We start from the raw sequence: 17,273 nt of genomic DNA, 5'->3' as shown, positions 1-17,273 counted from the left end.
TAACCTAGTCATTGAACACAGGGTTCAGCCAAGGATCTGTGTTCTGGTCCTAACATCGCCCATGGTCAGCTGCGTATGACTCTTAGGTGGTCACTTAACCCCTCTGTGTCTCAGTTTCCACATCTTTCAAAGGGGAATAAGAAAGTGGCTTCCTCATAGTATTGCTAGGATAAACAAAGAGATAATATGGAATTATCCATGTAAAATCCTTTGAAAAAAAGTAGAAAAATACCATACAAAATATTATCATTCAGTGGTAAGATGCTCAAAATGATGTTTGGTATCCTCAGGCTGCACACCCTCACCCTGCCCAACCCCAGGTCCAAGGCAACAAATTCCCTCAAAAAGAAAGCCCTTTTTCTCACTGCAGTGGTTTTGTGCATAACTAGTGCCTCTCTCTATCAGGGTTTACCTGTCTCTGTCAACCCAAAGATTCCTCTGAGCCAAGATGAAAACCTTGAGGGTCCTTTTAATGGGAGCCCAAGCCGTGAAGAAGCCTACAAAACACATGATTAATGCCAGGCCATCTGCCCCTCCAAACCTCTGCACGAGTCCCAATTAATAAGGTCCAGGAGCAGCTCAAAATGACAAGTTAGAGTTCCTAGGACCCTTGCCAACCCCACTGCCAACCTGCAGCCAAACAAGAGGCAGCATCCTCTTGCTGCTCAGAGAGCCCCGCGGGCCACTCGCACAGGTAGCACAGACTCTGTGCTTATGTGTGGCTCACCTCTTTTCCTCTGTACTGTACACAGGAACGAGGAACAGCATTTTCTGCATGGCTTCCACTGACACTTGAGCACTGGCAATCCCATTGCTCCTTCTGATCAACTGACATCTAGAGCTAGCTGTTTTCCAGTTGTCTTCTAATGTATCTTCCACAGGAGAACATCAATAATTTAAAACTTAACTTCTTCCTCCTCTTAGATATGCTCCTTTTCCCATGTTCTCATCCCAGTGGGCCAAGACAGACCCGGGTGTTAAGCAAAAGAACTATCTCTGCCTCACCTCCTATCATCAATCAGGCACCGAGGCCAAAAGTCCTGCGATTTGGTATCTCTTGAAATCCTTGCTTCCTCTTCATCCCCATCATTAATAATTTCATTCAACCTCCTGTTTCTCCTCTGTTCTATTCTTATATCCCTTACAACAGCTAAAGTGACTGTTCAAATTAATCAAACCATATCCCTCCTTGCTGGAAATCCTTCATTCATTCCTCACAGCCCAAAAGACTGAATCCCAGCTCCAGAGCATAATTTGAAAGGCTTTCCAACCTCTCTGGTTTCCATCACTCCCATTGCTCAGAGGATCTCGTGTTCCTAGCAAGTCATATTATCTGAAGCCCCCTAAGTGCCCCAAGGCTTTCTCTCACTTCTGGACCTCTGACTGTTTATTCTCCTCCTTCCTGTCTTCATTAGCCCAATTTTTCCTCCTTCAAATCTCAGATGAAAATCATATCCCCTAGGACACTGACATTGGGGTACCCTCCAATGACTATCACAGACTTTATCACAATTTATTGTTGTTGCTTATTACTATCTCTTCTACCAGACTCTATAAGCTCCAGTGTGGGACTATCTTATCCACCAATGTGTGGCTGGCACCTAGCAGAATATGTGGCACATATGAAGAGGTTAATATATATATTTTTAATATTGAATGAATAAATAAGTTGATGGACAGACAGGTGGCTGGCACGAATGTAAGAAGCGAAACACCTAAGAGCCACAAAGGGCCCTTTACAGTACTTCTAGGGGGTCTAGGCCTAACCATTTTTAACAGGATAGGACAGGACAGGCACAGACAAAAAGCTTCAAGAGTCACCAGGAATTTCCAAGTTAACATTTCATTTTTGCCATCCCTTCCTTTTCTCAATTCTTCTCAAGTATCAGTGAGACTGACCGATGTAAGATATATATGGCAATGGTACTGCTGTGGACACTCAGTGAGGTTTAGGTACACTGAGCGACTAGCACAGCTGGGGCTGCAAGGCCAGAGGGATGTTGTAGGGCTGAGGGTACAGGTTGGGAGGGAACAGAATATCTGACAGAGCTTCCGGTCCAGGCCTGGGTGGAGGCACCAGCAGGGCTGAGGGCACCAAGCCATAGAAGGCAATAGAGTAAGTAGAACAAGGCCAAGGGACACAGGGGTGGGTAGGGGGCATGGCACAGCTAGAAGGGCAGAAGTAAGACTAGACAGCTGAGGATTTGTGAGTTCTTGGTTATTTCCAGCATAAATAAGTACTTTCAGCAAGCTGGTAGGTGGGTAGAGAGGAAGTCCTCTAATAGCTCCTCTTTAAGAGATCTCAGTGCCCCAGATGCCCAGCTATCTCTGTAGAACATCCCTACTGACCACTCACCCGACAAAGCCCATTGATTCAAATTCTAAGGCCAACTGACTTTGGGTTGTGGGGGCTACCTAAAATATGTTCCCCATATTCATTGCAGAGGAAGAAGTTCAAGCTTTGGACTGTAACAGATCTCTCAGCTCTCTCACCTACTAGCTGTAGGGCTCTGGACTTCAGTTTCCTTAGCTACACAAAAGGGATGCCTACCTCACACACTTGTTTGGAGGGTTAAGTGAGATAATGCTTGTGAAGCACCATACCCAGTTCCAAGAACAGAGAAAGTGTTCATTAAATTGGCTTTCTTCCCCTTTCAAGTGAAGCCCAGTAGGCCCCATTTTAAGTGTGTACATGGGAATGGGCGTGGGGATTGAAGAGGATCTATGTTGCTGACCCATTAGGACAGGAGGCATGAGTCAGGGCTGTGTAGCATCCAAGGATGGAACAGGGACACACCTCCCCCCACCCCATCATTCTCATCCAGGTGGCTGGGGTCTTGGCTGGCAGTGGGTCCCATGTGGTCAGGGAAAACAGGCTCCATTAGTACCTTTCTCACCACTTTCGGAGAGGAGTGCTGGATGGTGCTGTCCACTGGGGGGACACTGAGAGCGGATTCTTCTCCAGATGCCTGGGGCAAGGCAGCAGCAGTAGTCTTGTCAAGAGGGAGAGCTGGCTTCGGGTCCTCAGATGCTGGGGGCTCATCTGTAACCTGAAGAAGAAAGTAAGAACTTGATTTTCTTATGCAGAGAGTAGTAGCAGCAGCAACAGCCACAGCCAAGAGCTGGTACTCACCCTGCCCACCCTGCCCTACACAGCATGAATTGCTTAAAAATTTTTCAAAAAGAAAAATACTTTTATTTAAACTCTTCCTAAGACTACATCCTAATATGACAGTCAAGATAGAACCCAAACTGAGAATTATGAGTTAATTCTTATTCATTTTAACAATCATAACACAGTTTTCACTTACATTTAGTGTGTGGTCCCCTATGAACCCTAGACCCTCAAACCCTTCTCTGCCATCCCAGGGAATATTCTATACATCCTCAAAGGAACTGAACCTCGGAGGAAGACATTTGAAGCATGATCTGAAATTGTCAGTGCTAAAGTACAAATGTGAGGCCTTACATTTTGTAATAAAAGTTTATAGAGCTGCTTTGAAGATATAAATGTGATCACAGATTTAAAGGAGATGGCATTATGGAAAAAGTGAGAAAGGATAGGGAGAAGAGGCTAGAACAGGAGGTTCTGGAAAAAAGAAAACCAAGAGCTAAGAACAAAGATGTGGAATGCAGCAAACATCCCAGAGTACAAACTGCCCCTCTTTGATTGTCTTTTAGCTAAGAAAAAAGAGCAGCATTCAATATACACCTAAGGAGAGAACAAGACCTCTTCTGTGTCATTACACAAAAGCCAGCCTACCCAGATCCAAGTCTTAGCTCTACCTCTCAACATTGTATGATCTGTAGGCAAACTGCTTGCCCTCTCTAACCCCCACTTCTGTACCTACAAAATACAGATGGTAACGCCTACCAAACAACATTGTTGGTAGGATGATGATATAGTGCATATAGAACACACCTAGCTTAGTAGATGTGAAATAAAGTTTAAGTCTGTATCTGTGCAGTGTGATAAAAGTGCTGCCCAGTAGCATCTAATGCATACCCTCACACCACTCCCTAAGCTCTGCCCTTCCCCCTGTCTGGGATTCAGAAGTTTCCAGCAAGGGAGTTGGAGAGGTTACAAAGATAAGAGATAGCCTCCCTTCTGCCCTAGCACTGGCAGGAGTCCAGCATAGCTAGACAGTACCACCTATGGACAGGGTCCTTAGTATCATCCAGGAAGGCAGGGCTAAGCCAGGCTACACTGGAGAGTACGGAGCCTAGATCTTTGTTGGGACTAGGTATTGTGTTCTCTGGAGCTTTCCTGAGATGGGAGGCCAAGCCTAGGGCGGATTTGAAATGTAGGGGCTAAGCCAAGCCACCCTAAGATGAAGAGACTATATTATCGTTCCACCTTGTGACTGCAGAAGCTGTGTTTCCTGAGCAATCCGAGGATGGGCAGAATATGTCCCCAAGCCACTCTCAGGCTTACCTGCAGCGGCTCCTCCTGGCTCTGGGACTGGACAGGTGCTGGCTGCCTCACGATGTAGTTGATCTGCCCCACAATGGTTTGCTGAAGATGCTGAGGAGATTTGGTCTGACTCAGTTGCAGGCTGGGCTGTTGAGCCTGAAGGAGAAGCTCCAAGTCCTTCTGCATTTCCTCCAGCTCAAACTTATGGTACATTATATCCACGTTCTGGGAACAGGCAGGCCCAGGAGAGCTCTCACGCTGACTAGAAGCCAGATGCTGGGATGGAGGTAGAGGTGGGGATGGCTGCTGTGGGGGAGGAGGTGGTGGAGGTGGTGGAGGTGGCGGCTGCTGTTGCGGCTGCTGCTGAAAGTGACTGAGCTTCAGCTTCTGCTGGTGGCCGAACTGGACTTGGATAGAGGGTGTCTGTAAGATGGGCTGGGTGTGGGATCCCTGCTGAACATCCTGTGGGGGGACGATGCACACAGGCTGGGAAGTCAGCTGCTGCCCCAGCCGCTGGGATGTGCTCTCCTGCTGCACAGGCGGCTGGGTTTCCAGCCAGGGCTGCAGCAGCTTCGGTGGATGAGGACTGCAGGCCAACTCTTTCTCCCTGGGCAGCAGGGTGGAGCACTGCAGTGACCCCAGCTGTTGGGGCACTATCTCAGAGGGCTGCCTAAAGCTGTGGGCTGGGTGTATGCTGGGTGGGGGGACCTGGCCTTTGAGGGAGGGTGACACTGGGGAGCAGTGGGAGCAGCACACGGATGAGGAGCACAGTGCTGGAGACTGGAACTTGTGTGAGGGGTGGCTAAGAGCCTCTTGCTGAGCCACTGGGGACTGGTGGCTTTGATAAAAAGATGATGGCCCCTGTATGCCTCCATAAACAGGAGCATCTGCCCGGGACAGTTGTCCACCTTCAGTAGTTATGCAGCCTGGAAAATTCAGAATAGAGTTTTTCAAAAAGCAATCTGTAGTTGCTCCCCCCTTGCTACTTCCTGCTCCTGCGACCAAAGGACACAGGCATTAAGAAAGTCAAGCCCTGACCTCCAAGACTCAGTGTAGGATGCTTCCAGTAATAGCACCTGTATGGACCTGCTTTGGGGGCCTGGGATATTTGAGAAATTAGCCTAGCTTCTACCAGATGCTCAGCCCTGACTCTGTTTCTGTCCCACTAGAGGAACCATGGACTCCCTCAAATAGCACCCACTCCTTTTTTAACAGAAAAGCCCAATCAGACTCTGATAAAAAAGAATCAACATTGGGGAGGGAGTGTGCTAGAAAGCAGCAAACAGTAGAAAGTCATCCCTGAGCAAGTCTTCAGACACAAGTGTGCGGAATTGTGTGTTGAGCAAGTAGGATGGAAGAGAGTGGGGAGCCCTAAGACCAGGCCAGTGCCAGGCATCAGCACTGCCCTCTGAGGTCTCTGGGCCCCTTGTGCATGAGTAGATCTACTGCTAACTCAGTCTAATGGCCCCTTCACCTCATTGTTTTGATGAGGCTTATGTAGAGGAAGACTGAGCTCCTCAAAGGCAAGGAGTGTGTTTTATTCACCTTTGGTCCTTTAGTGCCCAGCATGGGGCCTAACCCAGAGCAGGTGGCCACCAAAGGTCTGTTGAATTAAATCAAAGGGGAGAGGGAAGCAAAAAATAAACCTAAATATCCCTGATAACTTTGCCAAGATTAACTGAAAGTTGATAGCTTTCAACAAGATTAACAGCCCAGAGGAGGACAGCAGTTGGCCATTAATTTAACAAACTCATTAGACTGTCGACACAGTCACAACTTCAAGTTGTCCACAGTCTGCCTGAAGACTGAATGCCAGCAAATTGCAGCAGGGAAGAAAAATGCATTAGGTCCATGAATTACCCGCTTACATCTCAATTCTGAAGAATGTGTATACAATCTACACACACAAACACACACACACACACACACACATACACACACACAGTCTCACTGTTGCTGAGACACCCCAGCTTGTGCCCATACATGTATACCCTGGGTACCTACAGAAACACACATTTGCCTGCAGTGCCAGCATTCTGGAGAGCAGGGCTACTGTCTTATCTCCTCTCCAGCAACGAAACCAAGGTAGCAGGGACATTTGTGCAGAATGGTTAAACCCAGATTTCAAATGGCCCTAACACAAAGTCCTATATTGCCATTGTTATTTAACTTCCCCATCCTCCCCAGCCCCCACAAAAAAGGTTTGCAGAATGACTCCATGACCACTGGCAGTCTCAGGGAGTACTTTCTCTTGAGCAAATGCTGACCTACCCAGTAAGCTGAGCACATGGTCTATATTCATTCCTAGCAATTAGGTCAAAGTCTCTCACCAAGGGAAGCCAGCTGCTTGGTCCAGAAGTTAGGCTCCCAGGTGAATCTGATACTCCAAGGGGAGCCAGGATCTGTGTTACAACTTGTCTCCAGCAATCGCTGCATCTGAAACACAATCTGACAACAGCACCAAAGGTAATTTATCTGGGCATCTTGTGCCTGAGTGACAACTTCCTCTCCCTCACTCTTTGGACAGGTTGAAAGGCTCAAAGTCATGGCTCTTTAGCCTCTGGTCATCCCCCATATTCTCATTCCCTTGCACCTTAGTACCTTCCCATCCACCCAGTTGATCTACTTCCTCTTATCAAGGCTTCTGGAACCCTTACATTCTTATCTCTTCCAGGCCTCAAGTGATTTTAATTCTCCCTCACAACATTATTGCCTGGCAGTTCCATCCATTCTACCATCCATTCTACCATCACCTCAACTTAAAAGCCTATAGGGGGCAGACATTCTCTGAGCTCCCTCTGTTGTCCTTCCATCTGCATGTAAAACATCCTTCCATCCTACTCAATTGCACTCTTCCTCTCTCATCTCTTTCATCTATTTCCCATCACTCCCTTTTATCTAGGACTTTGTCAAGGGTCCACCTTACCCTGCCATCCTCTAGTGAACTGATGTCCAAGCCAACATCTTAGCCTCTTACTTCCCTGATCTCTTTAACGTCAATCACCTTTACCTCTATTTTCAGTTCGGTCACCATACCTCGACCCATTCTACCTATGAGACCCTTAAACTCCAACGACCTACACCCTGATCATAATGAGCTCTTGCTCTTTCAGAGCACGTTCTTCAACCTCAATGAACTCTCCAAGCCCTGCTCTTTCAGTCCATAGGATCTCCCAGCTTCCCGTCGTTTTTAGTAACAGTATCACTAGTGTCCTACTTCCCTCCCCATCACCAATTCCTAACCTTAGGTCAATCCAGCCACCCCCAAGCCATGTGACTTGGGGCTGCTTCAGTAATCATCAATTTCAGCAGCACCTCTCAGCCCTTTTTCTTGTCACTTCACTTCTTTTCACCTTCCTCTTCTACTGTACTGAATGACTGTTTAAAATCTTCACTTTGATGCCATTTACCCATACTTAACACTCTTATAATCACCTCCTACTTCACAGAGAAAAAAAGAGATCATAAAGGACAAACTGCCCCAAACTTGTATCCCTCCTGCCTTCAATTTTAACTACATTATATTGCCCCTATCCTGTTCTCCCATCTCAGAGGAAGGGAACATCCTTGTGCTTGAAGTCAACCAGTTCCCTCTAGGTCCTTCCTCTTCCTGCCTTCTCAGTGTGCTAAATTCCACCACACATCCCTCCTCTCTATCTTCAACCTCTTCTCCCATAAAAACGTGTGCAAATGTTTTCCAAACTTAAAAAAAAAAAAATTCCCCCAACTCTGCCTGCTTCTCAAGTTACTTTCCTATTTCCCTTCTTTTCACTTCTGTCTACCTCCTCACCTCCCATTCTCAGTCTCCTTAATCCGGCTTTTGACCCTTCTACTTTGCTGCAACTTCTTCCAAAAGTTCACCTGATTCCCAGATCTCAAGGCTTCTCTTCACTAGTCATCCTCTTTCACCTATGTAGCATTGACAACAATGACCACTTAAAATTTGAAACTCTCTGTTAGTTTCTGTGTACCACATTCCATTTCTCCTTCAGCCTCAGACCACTGCTTCTCACTCTCCTTCACTCATTCTCTTCCTCTGTCTATGCTGAAAATCACAGTATTCCCTGGGTTCCAGATTTGCTCTCCTCTTCTTCCTGCACACACTCTTTCAAGATGACACCACTGATATCCCAGTGACTCCTATATCTCTATCTCCAACCTTGATTTTTCTTCTGACTTCCAGACCCATATACCAAAACAGCTTCCACTGTAAATACAAATCCCAACAACTTCTCTCGAAATTCTTCCTCCTTTTCCTGGGTATCACCACATTCCTAACACTTCAACATCATCTTCGACTCCTCCTTTCTCTTAGCTTCCCATTTAGACCCCAATAACTTTCTATGGGACGAACAGCATACTGTTCACATCCAGGATAATATCTGAATCCATGACCTAAGACAAAGAACTGCAGACTTTCCCAGCTGAGTTGCCCAGGTCCTTTGTACTGTGGGGTTTGGAAAAAGATGGTATTTAGTTACTAACCCAAAAGCAGTGATTGAATTTGAAAGATGGATGGAGCTGCTATCTTACTCCTTGCATCCTAAAAAAAAGCACTTCCAAGGATAGCCTCCCTCCCCCTATGACATAGGTGGTGGTACTCTGATCAGCTTCAGGGACAGGCCGAGGAATTGGTGGTTGCTCTTACCAGCTCTTTGCTGAAAAGGAAAGGGACGCTGGTTTTGCTGCAGACAGCCCAGCTGATGAAATTCTGCACATGCTCAAACTGACGGTTGAGAACCATGATGCTCTGTAACTGCTGTTCCAGCTTCCGCTTTCTCTCATTAGTAATACCCTGGGTATAAGGAGAGAAGACAGAGTCCCTGATTCTGTTCTTGGACTGAAGTCTGCCTGCTTGGGAAGTTTGGTGGCCTGAGTATGTCAGTGTGAACACTGATGGAATCAGATGAGACTACACCCCTGAGAGGAGAATAGCAGGACAGAGTGCTGCCATGAGCTACTGATGGATGGGGGAGTGGAAGGAGAGATGGTGGGAGACTTTATAGTGCAATATGGGATGGAATGGGTGATAAATGAATGAGGAAATGAATGAATGTCTACATCTCTTGGGTATACCTTGCTGAAGAAGGTGGGTTGTTTTGTGACTCTCTCTTCCTAGACTATTAACCCTGCACAGTCAAGAATGGTAACTGCCTAAGACCCATAGCATTGATGAGAATTTGAACTGATTTTCCAGCCCTTAATGAGCCATCCTCCCAAAATGAGGTTGGACATTTTAAGATACAGGGAGCAGCAGAGAGCCATGGAAACTACATATCTGAATTCTAACCCAGACAGCCCTGGGCCCTGGGACTGTTTGGTATGTGCCTGGCTTCTGACCCAGTGAGAGAACAGAACCCATTCATCTCATGCATCTGTCCACATATACCTCCAACTCTTCTATGAGCCCATTGGCCTGTTTGTTCAGCTCATTCATCAGAACCATCTTGGCCATTTTGATCTGGTTTTCCACCTTCCTATGCTGATGCTTCACTTCAAAAATCCTGTAAACATAATGGGACAAAAAACATGGTGAGCCCTTTCCTCATGGCCTATAAGGACTGAGAGACAGCAAACACAAGAGCCAAACTTGGAGACTGCCTATTAATATCAGGGTCCAGCAGATACCAAATATAAAGAAAAGAGAACCTTCCTCTATCACCCTGCCCTTTGCACAACCCAGGCCACTTGATTTAAGCTGGCCAATGGCACAAAGTTCAACTTGGTTTTCTCTAGGTAAACCTAGCAGCTCACCAGTTGGCACAGCACTAGAGGCAAGACCAAGAGAAAGAGTACAGGTATGATTTCACAGAATTTGCTGTCTTAAAAAGGAGGACACTCCAATAAATGGTGCTCTGAGGTAAAAAGAGGATGGGCAGAGACAGAAAACAGACTAGTGGTTTCTGAGGGGTGGGGAGTATCAGGGGAATGGGGAGTGACTAATACTGTGTAAGGGGTTTCTTTTTGGGGTGATGAAAATGTTCTAAAAGTAGATAGTGATTACGTATGGTTGTACAATTCTGTGAAAATAATAAAAGCCACTGAATTATACATTTTAAAAGGGTGATTTTATGGTATGTAAATTATAACTCAGTGAAGTTGTTTTTTTAAAAAAGAGCATGGGCTTTGAAGTTACTACAGGACTAGCTTCCAAACCCAGCACAGTCACTGACTAGCTGTGTGACCTCATATAAGTCACTTAACCTCTCTGAACCGCAATCTGCTCATCAGTAAAATGGAGATAATCCTGACAGAAAGAATTAAAAGAATTGAACAAAATAATGCATGTATGATGCCCAACCCAGTGTCTGACACATGATGAACTCTCAGTACCTACTAATTCCTCTTCCTATGTAAAATATCAATGATTTGATATCATTTATAGATTTGTACAGAAAACACTAGGAAAAGGGTAATAAAGAGCAGATTGCCACTGACTTGTTACACCCTCATAATAAACAGCACTCTCTTCCCCACTATCTTCTCTGCACCTTATTCTCAAGCATCTACTTCTAGCTAGTTCATAAGTTCATACTTTGGCCCAGACTCACTCTGATCATTCTGACCTAGCTTGGCCTCAGTCCCAAGATGATGACCCAAAGATCCCTCACTGTTCCTGAGACCTCTAATACCAGGACATATGCCCACATCTGCTGGTCACATGTCTTCTTCATAGGCACTACATCTGACAGCCTGGTACCGGAACCCAGGATGGGAGATAACAGAGCATTTCCAGCGCTGGCAAGGCTCTAGCCTGTGCTACCTGTCCTCGATTTGCTTTGCAGATGTCTGTAGACTGGATTTCTTATGTGCCACCTGTGTTGTCACATTTTCCAGAAGCATCCTCTGGTTTTGCAAAACTTCTTCAACATGTCTGCACCTAGGGGATGAGGCAGAGAAAAAGCTGAGGAAGGCTGAGTTCTATTCAGAGCATGCCAGGCAAGCAGGAGTCCCCACAGTGCATTGTCTCGGCCAGGTCCATGAAGGTTGTGATTACATCTACGAAAGTCCAAGGAACTATAGGTTCTTGGCCCATTAGGCCTTTTCCAAAGAAGCCCCCCAAAGAGAGCAGAGAAAAACTTCAGCCCAGGGGCTGCAGGTTGGCTTGGGCAGGGAGAGGATTTTGATGCACTGGGAGCCCAGAGCTCGCACAAATAAGGAGTCCAGAGCCCTCCCAAGTCCACTTCAGGCAGCCCGCCAGCCCCACCTGTGTTCTTTGTGTTCCACCATTAGGCAGCTATGGCATGTAAGCACGTCACAGGTCTCGCAGAATAGCTTGAGTACTTCCTGTGTGTGTAGAGGACAGTACAAGGTGAAGTCCCCAGAACCACCATTCACTCCTGCCAGAGAAGATGGAGAAAGTGGGCTTCTCTTGCTCAGGTAGACCTCTAGGTTAAGTTTTGCTGAGCAGCCCTTGGCCTTCAGTGGACACCACAGAGATACAAAGCTTGGGGGAGGGTGGTACAAACAGGATATGCCTCTCCAGGGCCACAAGGAGGAACTCAGGCTTAGCCTGGCTGGATTTTCCCAGCTGTCTAGAAATAGCACACCACCAAACCCCAGCATTCCATCACCTGCCAGAGGCTGAAGAAGGTACTGGCTACTGCTGCACATGGATCTCTTGCAGAATAATGAATCCTCCAAAATTAACCTAAACCTCTTCATTAATCGGGGTTCTATTACTACAGGGCTGAAACCAGCTACCCAGTCTTGCCAGGCTCCAGGCTAGATCACATGGATCATGAACTCTGGTTCCTGTGGGTTTGACAAATGTAAAACCCCTCCCACAATTCAGGGGCCTTGGGAAAAGACTTTCAAAAAGACTGTCATTTAAATTAAATGATGTGGGGGGAGGCAAGGGCAATATATGTAACCTAAACATCTGTACCCCCATAATATGCTGAAATAAAAAAAAAAAAAAAGGAGGTGGTAAGATCAGACGGATCTGAACCCTCTCTCAGCCGCAAGTTCAAGTGACCACTTGAGTTTGTTCTCAGGTTTTGGGATTTTTTTCTTTGTAATAACAAAATTTTTTACAGTGTATTTGAAGGGATTAATAAAAAAGTATGTGTTTAAAAAAAAATAAAAAAATTTAAAAAATAAAATAAAATAAATGATGTGGGATGAACAAATGGATAACCTCTGATCCAGACTATCAAGTTAATCATGTAACTAAGTAGAAGTGAGGTGTGATTGCTCCAAATAGAGGTAAAAGGTAGGGAACCCAGCTAACTTCCATGATAATTCAAGGCTATTGCTCCCTGCACCATCTTACCCACACTCACCCACACCCACCTCCAACAGGGAGAGACTAGAGTAAGTTACCCCTTTGACTCTGAAGGAGACTTTCTTCCTTTAGTAAAGGCTCTAGGACTACCCCTACCTTCTCCCTCAGAAAGGAAACAATGTCAAAGAGCTGTTTCTCCAGGGATTTTAGGGTTCAGTACTGCTTTATGCATGGGAGTGGGTAGGGAAGAGGGGTGACTGGTACCTGGAGATCCCTTTTGGGCCCGGGGAAAGAGCGGGCCACCAGGGGTAGGGCCATGCCGGTGCTCCTCTGTGCAAGAGCTGCACAGCCAGCGATTGCAGTAGGTGCAGAGGATGTGCGCTGCCCTTTTCTCTTTGCACTCGGAGCAGTTCTGGAAGCAGAGAGTTCTGGAGTTACTGACAATATCCTCATTTGGACTTGCCTTACAAGTGGCAAACACTCTAAGGACTGCAGTCCTGTATGGCCGTTCCTCCACTATTTGGGAGTGTAATCTATTCTGGAGAGCTGCCTGGTGACATATGGGGGCTTGTCAAGGAAAGTACCCTTTGTGACTAAAAGAACAGTGGCTGCTCCAGGGGCTATTCACACTAGTCCTGTGCTGAGGCTGCGGACACCGGATGCATAAGCCAAGGACCTGACCTCAAGGTATGCACAGCCTGCACAGGATGGTACCTGTTAGATGGGTAATGCTGTGACAAAAGGGTACAAAAAGTACTAAGGAAGCATAGGGAGGTTTCCAGGAACTCCGTCTAGGAGCGGCTAGGAAAGTTTTCACAGAAAGGTTAACAATTGAGTTGGATACTGAATGGCAAGTAGGTTCACCAGGCAGACAAAGGAGGAAACTGTTATAATAGATGGAAAGTACAGGCAAAAGCAGAAAATTCAACATGCCTTCAGAGAGGAGAAAGCCCCAAATGTGGGAATACACAGAAAGATGATCAAATACAGTCAAGAAAGAGCAAGTACAGACCAACTTTCAGAGCTGTGCTTTCACACCTGGGGTTTGCCTGGTCTGAGAGTACCTAGGCATCTCCTAGTCCAAATGTTCATTTATTTGGTCAGTGAATATCTTGCTAGGTCTGATATAAAATATCAAGAGAAGAGGAGATTTGGGAAAACTTGGCCTGTGTGTGCCTGGATCATACAGGCCACCAAACTGTTGTGGATTTTGGAAGTTTTTCTAATGTAACTATGAAATCCTCGAAGGTAGAGTACATGAATCTATGTCCCTCGCACATAGCACAGGGCCTGGCACATGTCAGACATTCAGTAAGAATTAGATACAGGAATAAGGAAGTAAATTAGTGAATGAATAAAATGTAGTGGCAAGGCTACTCTAGTGGAGAAAGGAACAAAAGGGGTATCAGTCAGAAAATGATGTAAAATTTAAGAAATTCAGGAAAAAGGTGATAGTTGTTAAATACAGGCAAGATTAATGAGCCCATTTAATCCAGGCTGGTGTACGAATTTCAACTCAGTGGTATAGAAAAGAAAATAAAAGCCCAGTGCTAATTATTTTTCGGTAAAAGCTATAAGAGAGAGAAAAATATCTAGATATGTTAAACAATTCTTAATGTACTTTAAGAAAGCATTCACCTTCTGCTCAAAGCATTAACACTAAAAACAAAAAAGCCTGTAATTTTCACTTAATAGAAAACTCCCTCTTTGCTTTCCCCAACTCAAACATTTTTCTTTTTTTCTAAATAGAAGGATGGAAGGATGGTTAATGATTGGGCAATCTGATAAAGGAATAACAAGTCAGATGCAGTGATGAGTGAATAGACAGACCTATGGACACAGGACTCACAGATTTCTGAAAAGGATCAATTGCTTCTTTCCTTGTCCTGACTTACCCTGGCCATCTTGGGTTGCGCAGCAGGAACGCACTGCAGAAAAAAATGTTCAGTTACATCCCTGGTAAGGTACACTTGCTTACACCCAGGACAGCAGATGAGCTCTGGGGAGGAGGAGGGAAAGAAAGACAGCAGAGTCAGAGCAACATGGCAGATTATACATGAGGCCTAGATACAAAACTCTCTAGTACACTAAGATATGTGGCAATACCCACTCATGCCAAAATGAGCTATATGTGATGCCATAGCCTACATTTACCATGAGGTAACCTGAACATGACCACCCCATTAGTGGCCTGCCCTACAAACCATCTGGTCTCCTCACATCCTTATATTTACCTGGTCCCATCTTCTTCCCATCCCCATAAATCATGCTACTAAAGGCCCACCCCTTTTCTGGTTCTGATAATTAGGGGCCTTCCTGCTGCTCCCATTCCTCATTCCATATCCAAGAACCCAGCTCCCATCACTGGCCAAGAGCCAGAGAGTCAATTTAGCCAGGACATAGCTCCAGTTATTAAGGTTACCATGTAGCAAGATTAATAAAAATCTCAAAGCTAGAGCCTCCTAGAAAAGCAAGGTTGCATGCCTGCTTATCTAGGAGGTATTTTCCTCTTCTTATAGACAATACTGATCAGTCTGCCCCCAGGTCTCAGAGGTCTATTGCTGGGCTATCTCCACGTAGTTCCTGTTGGGTGCACCATATATATGTATGTTTCACCTATGAACAGCTTGACCTATTCCCTCTCTCCAGAGAAATGCAACATTCTCTAACACATTCCTCAGCACAGTGGGCTTCTGAACTATATAATGGCATGAGACTGCCATCTTGGAGACTATAGTGACTCTCCAGGCCCACCCTAAGAGCAGCCACCCCACTGGGAATGAGGAAATAAGCCCCTTGAGCAGAGCAAGACACCTGTGTCCGAGGATGAGGATGACCTGGAAAGGGGTTGGCTATGGCAGTGAATGCAGCAGTACCACCAGTTTCTCTGCCTTATCTCATGTAATGTGGAGATACCTCAAAGACATACAAGTAGAACTACCATTTGATCCAGCAATCCCATTACTGGGCATCTACCCAAAGGAAAAAAAGACATTCTATCAATAAGACATCTGCACTCAAATGTTTATAGCAACACAATTCACAATTGCAAAGAGGTGGAAACAACCCAAGTGCCCATCAATACATGAGTGGATTAATAAAATGTGGTATTATGTATACCATGGAGTACCACTCAGCCACAAAAAACAATGGTGATATAGCACCTCTTGTATTATCTTGGATAGAACTGGAGCCCATTCTACTAAGTGAAGTATCACAAAAATGGAAAAACAAGCACCACATGTACTCACCATCAAATTGGTATTAACTGATCAACACTTATGTGCACATTTGGTAGTAACATTCATTGGGTGTTGGGCAGATGGGAGGGGGGAGGAAGGGATGGGTATAGACACACCTAATGGGTGTGGTGCGCACCATCTAGGGGATGGACACATTTGAAGCTCTGACTCTGGCAGAGCAAAGGCAATATTTGTAACCTAAACATTTGTACTGCCATAATATGCTGAAATTAAAAAAAAATAGAAAAGAATGATACAATGGCAGTTGCTCTAGACTTACAGTCAGACGAATGTAAGTCCAAATACCAGATTTACCACCCAATGACCCCGGGCAAGTCACTTAATCTCACTTAATTCCTCTGTACCCCAGTTTCTTCATATGTAAAACAGAAAGGGGAATTAAGAATTGCTGTGAAGATTAAATTTGATAATACTTGAGAAAGCGCATGGTTCTCTATGAATATAGTCTTTGAATTCAAAAGATTCCTCATGTATCATTCACAGTAAGGCAACAACCTCAATCATCAACTCTCCCTAGTGATAAAAGTTAGTCTGAGTAGTTGATTGAAAAAAATGGCCACAAATTCTTCCCCTCCTTGCAACCATACCCTTGCAATCCTACCATCAAAAGGTAGGACTCTCCACCCTTTGAATCTAGGCCGGCCTTATGACTTCCTTTGGCCAACAGAATGCAGCAAAAGTGACAATCAACAAGTTCCAAGCCTAGACATCAAGTAGCTTTATATAATTCTGCTCTTTCTCTAAGAACTCTAAGACTATCAAGTGAAAAATCTACCCCGGGATTCAGATTGCTGGAAGAGGAGACAGCATGCAAAGAGAGGCCTCAGTTGTCTCAGGCATCCCACCTGAGGCCATCATAAACCAGCTAGTCCCAACTAACCCACTAGTTGAACACAGACACAGTACTGAACACAGCCAAGATTGGCTAAGCCCAACCCAAACCAGAACCACCCCAAGAATCCCAGCCTAAACTGCCAACCTATAGAATCATGAACTAAGTTTAATTTTTTCAACTACTAAGTTTTGGGATGGCTTATTATGCAGTAAAAGCTAACTGATACACCCTGAAAAAAATCAAAATCCACAGAATCATTTAAAATAATAGTTTAGGCCGGACACAGTGGCTCACACCTATAATCCCAGTACTTTTTGAGACCAAGGCGGGAGGATCACTTGAGGCGAGGAGTTGAAGACCAACCTGAGCAACATAGCAAGACACTATCTCTAAAAAAACTTAAAAATTAGCCAGGCATGGTGATGTGTGCCAGTAGTCCCAGGTACTTGGGAGGCTCAGATGGGAGGATCACTTGAGCCTAGAAGTTCGAGGTCACAGTGAGCTACGATCATGCCACTGTACTCCAGCTGGGAC

The 17,273-nt window shown here is 45.4% G+C and overlaps 1 protein-coding gene across 1 annotated transcript in view; it reads right to left on the bottom strand.

The window, feature by feature from the left end:
- TRIM66 (tripartite motif containing 66) overlaps nt 1–14,545 on the bottom strand; it is a 30,072-nt gene extending 15,527 nt beyond the window's left edge. Inside the window, exons 1-9 of the mRNA XM_012654275.1 lie at nt 14,537–14,545; nt 12,906–13,053; nt 11,622–11,754; nt 11,178–11,294; nt 9,804–9,918; nt 9,063–9,209; nt 6,745–6,862; nt 4,436–5,340; nt 2,889–3,050 (exon numbers count right to left, since the gene is read on the bottom strand). Coding sequence (XP_012509729.1) covers nt 2,889–3,050; nt 4,436–5,340; nt 6,745–6,862; nt 9,063–9,209; nt 9,804–9,918; nt 11,178–11,294; nt 11,622–11,754; nt 12,906–13,053; nt 14,537–14,545 — 1,854 coding nt within the window. The remainder of the gene's footprint in view (nt 1–2,888; nt 3,051–4,435; nt 5,341–6,744; nt 6,863–9,062; nt 9,210–9,803; nt 9,919–11,177; nt 11,295–11,621; nt 11,755–12,905; nt 13,054–14,536) is intronic.
- Between the last annotated feature and the right edge of the window lie 2,728 nt (nt 14,546–17,273).

The sequence above is a fragment of the Propithecus coquereli genome, unplaced genomic scaffold, assembly GCF_000956105.1.
Source record: "Propithecus coquereli isolate 6110/MARCELLA unplaced genomic scaffold, Pcoq_1.0 Scaffold44, whole genome shotgun sequence".
In the NCBI taxonomy this organism is placed as follows: Eukaryota; Metazoa; Chordata; class Mammalia; order Primates; family Indriidae; genus Propithecus; species Propithecus coquereli.
Note: the sequence above shows the minus strand (reverse complement) of the source record. Positions and strands in the feature narration are given on the sequence as shown.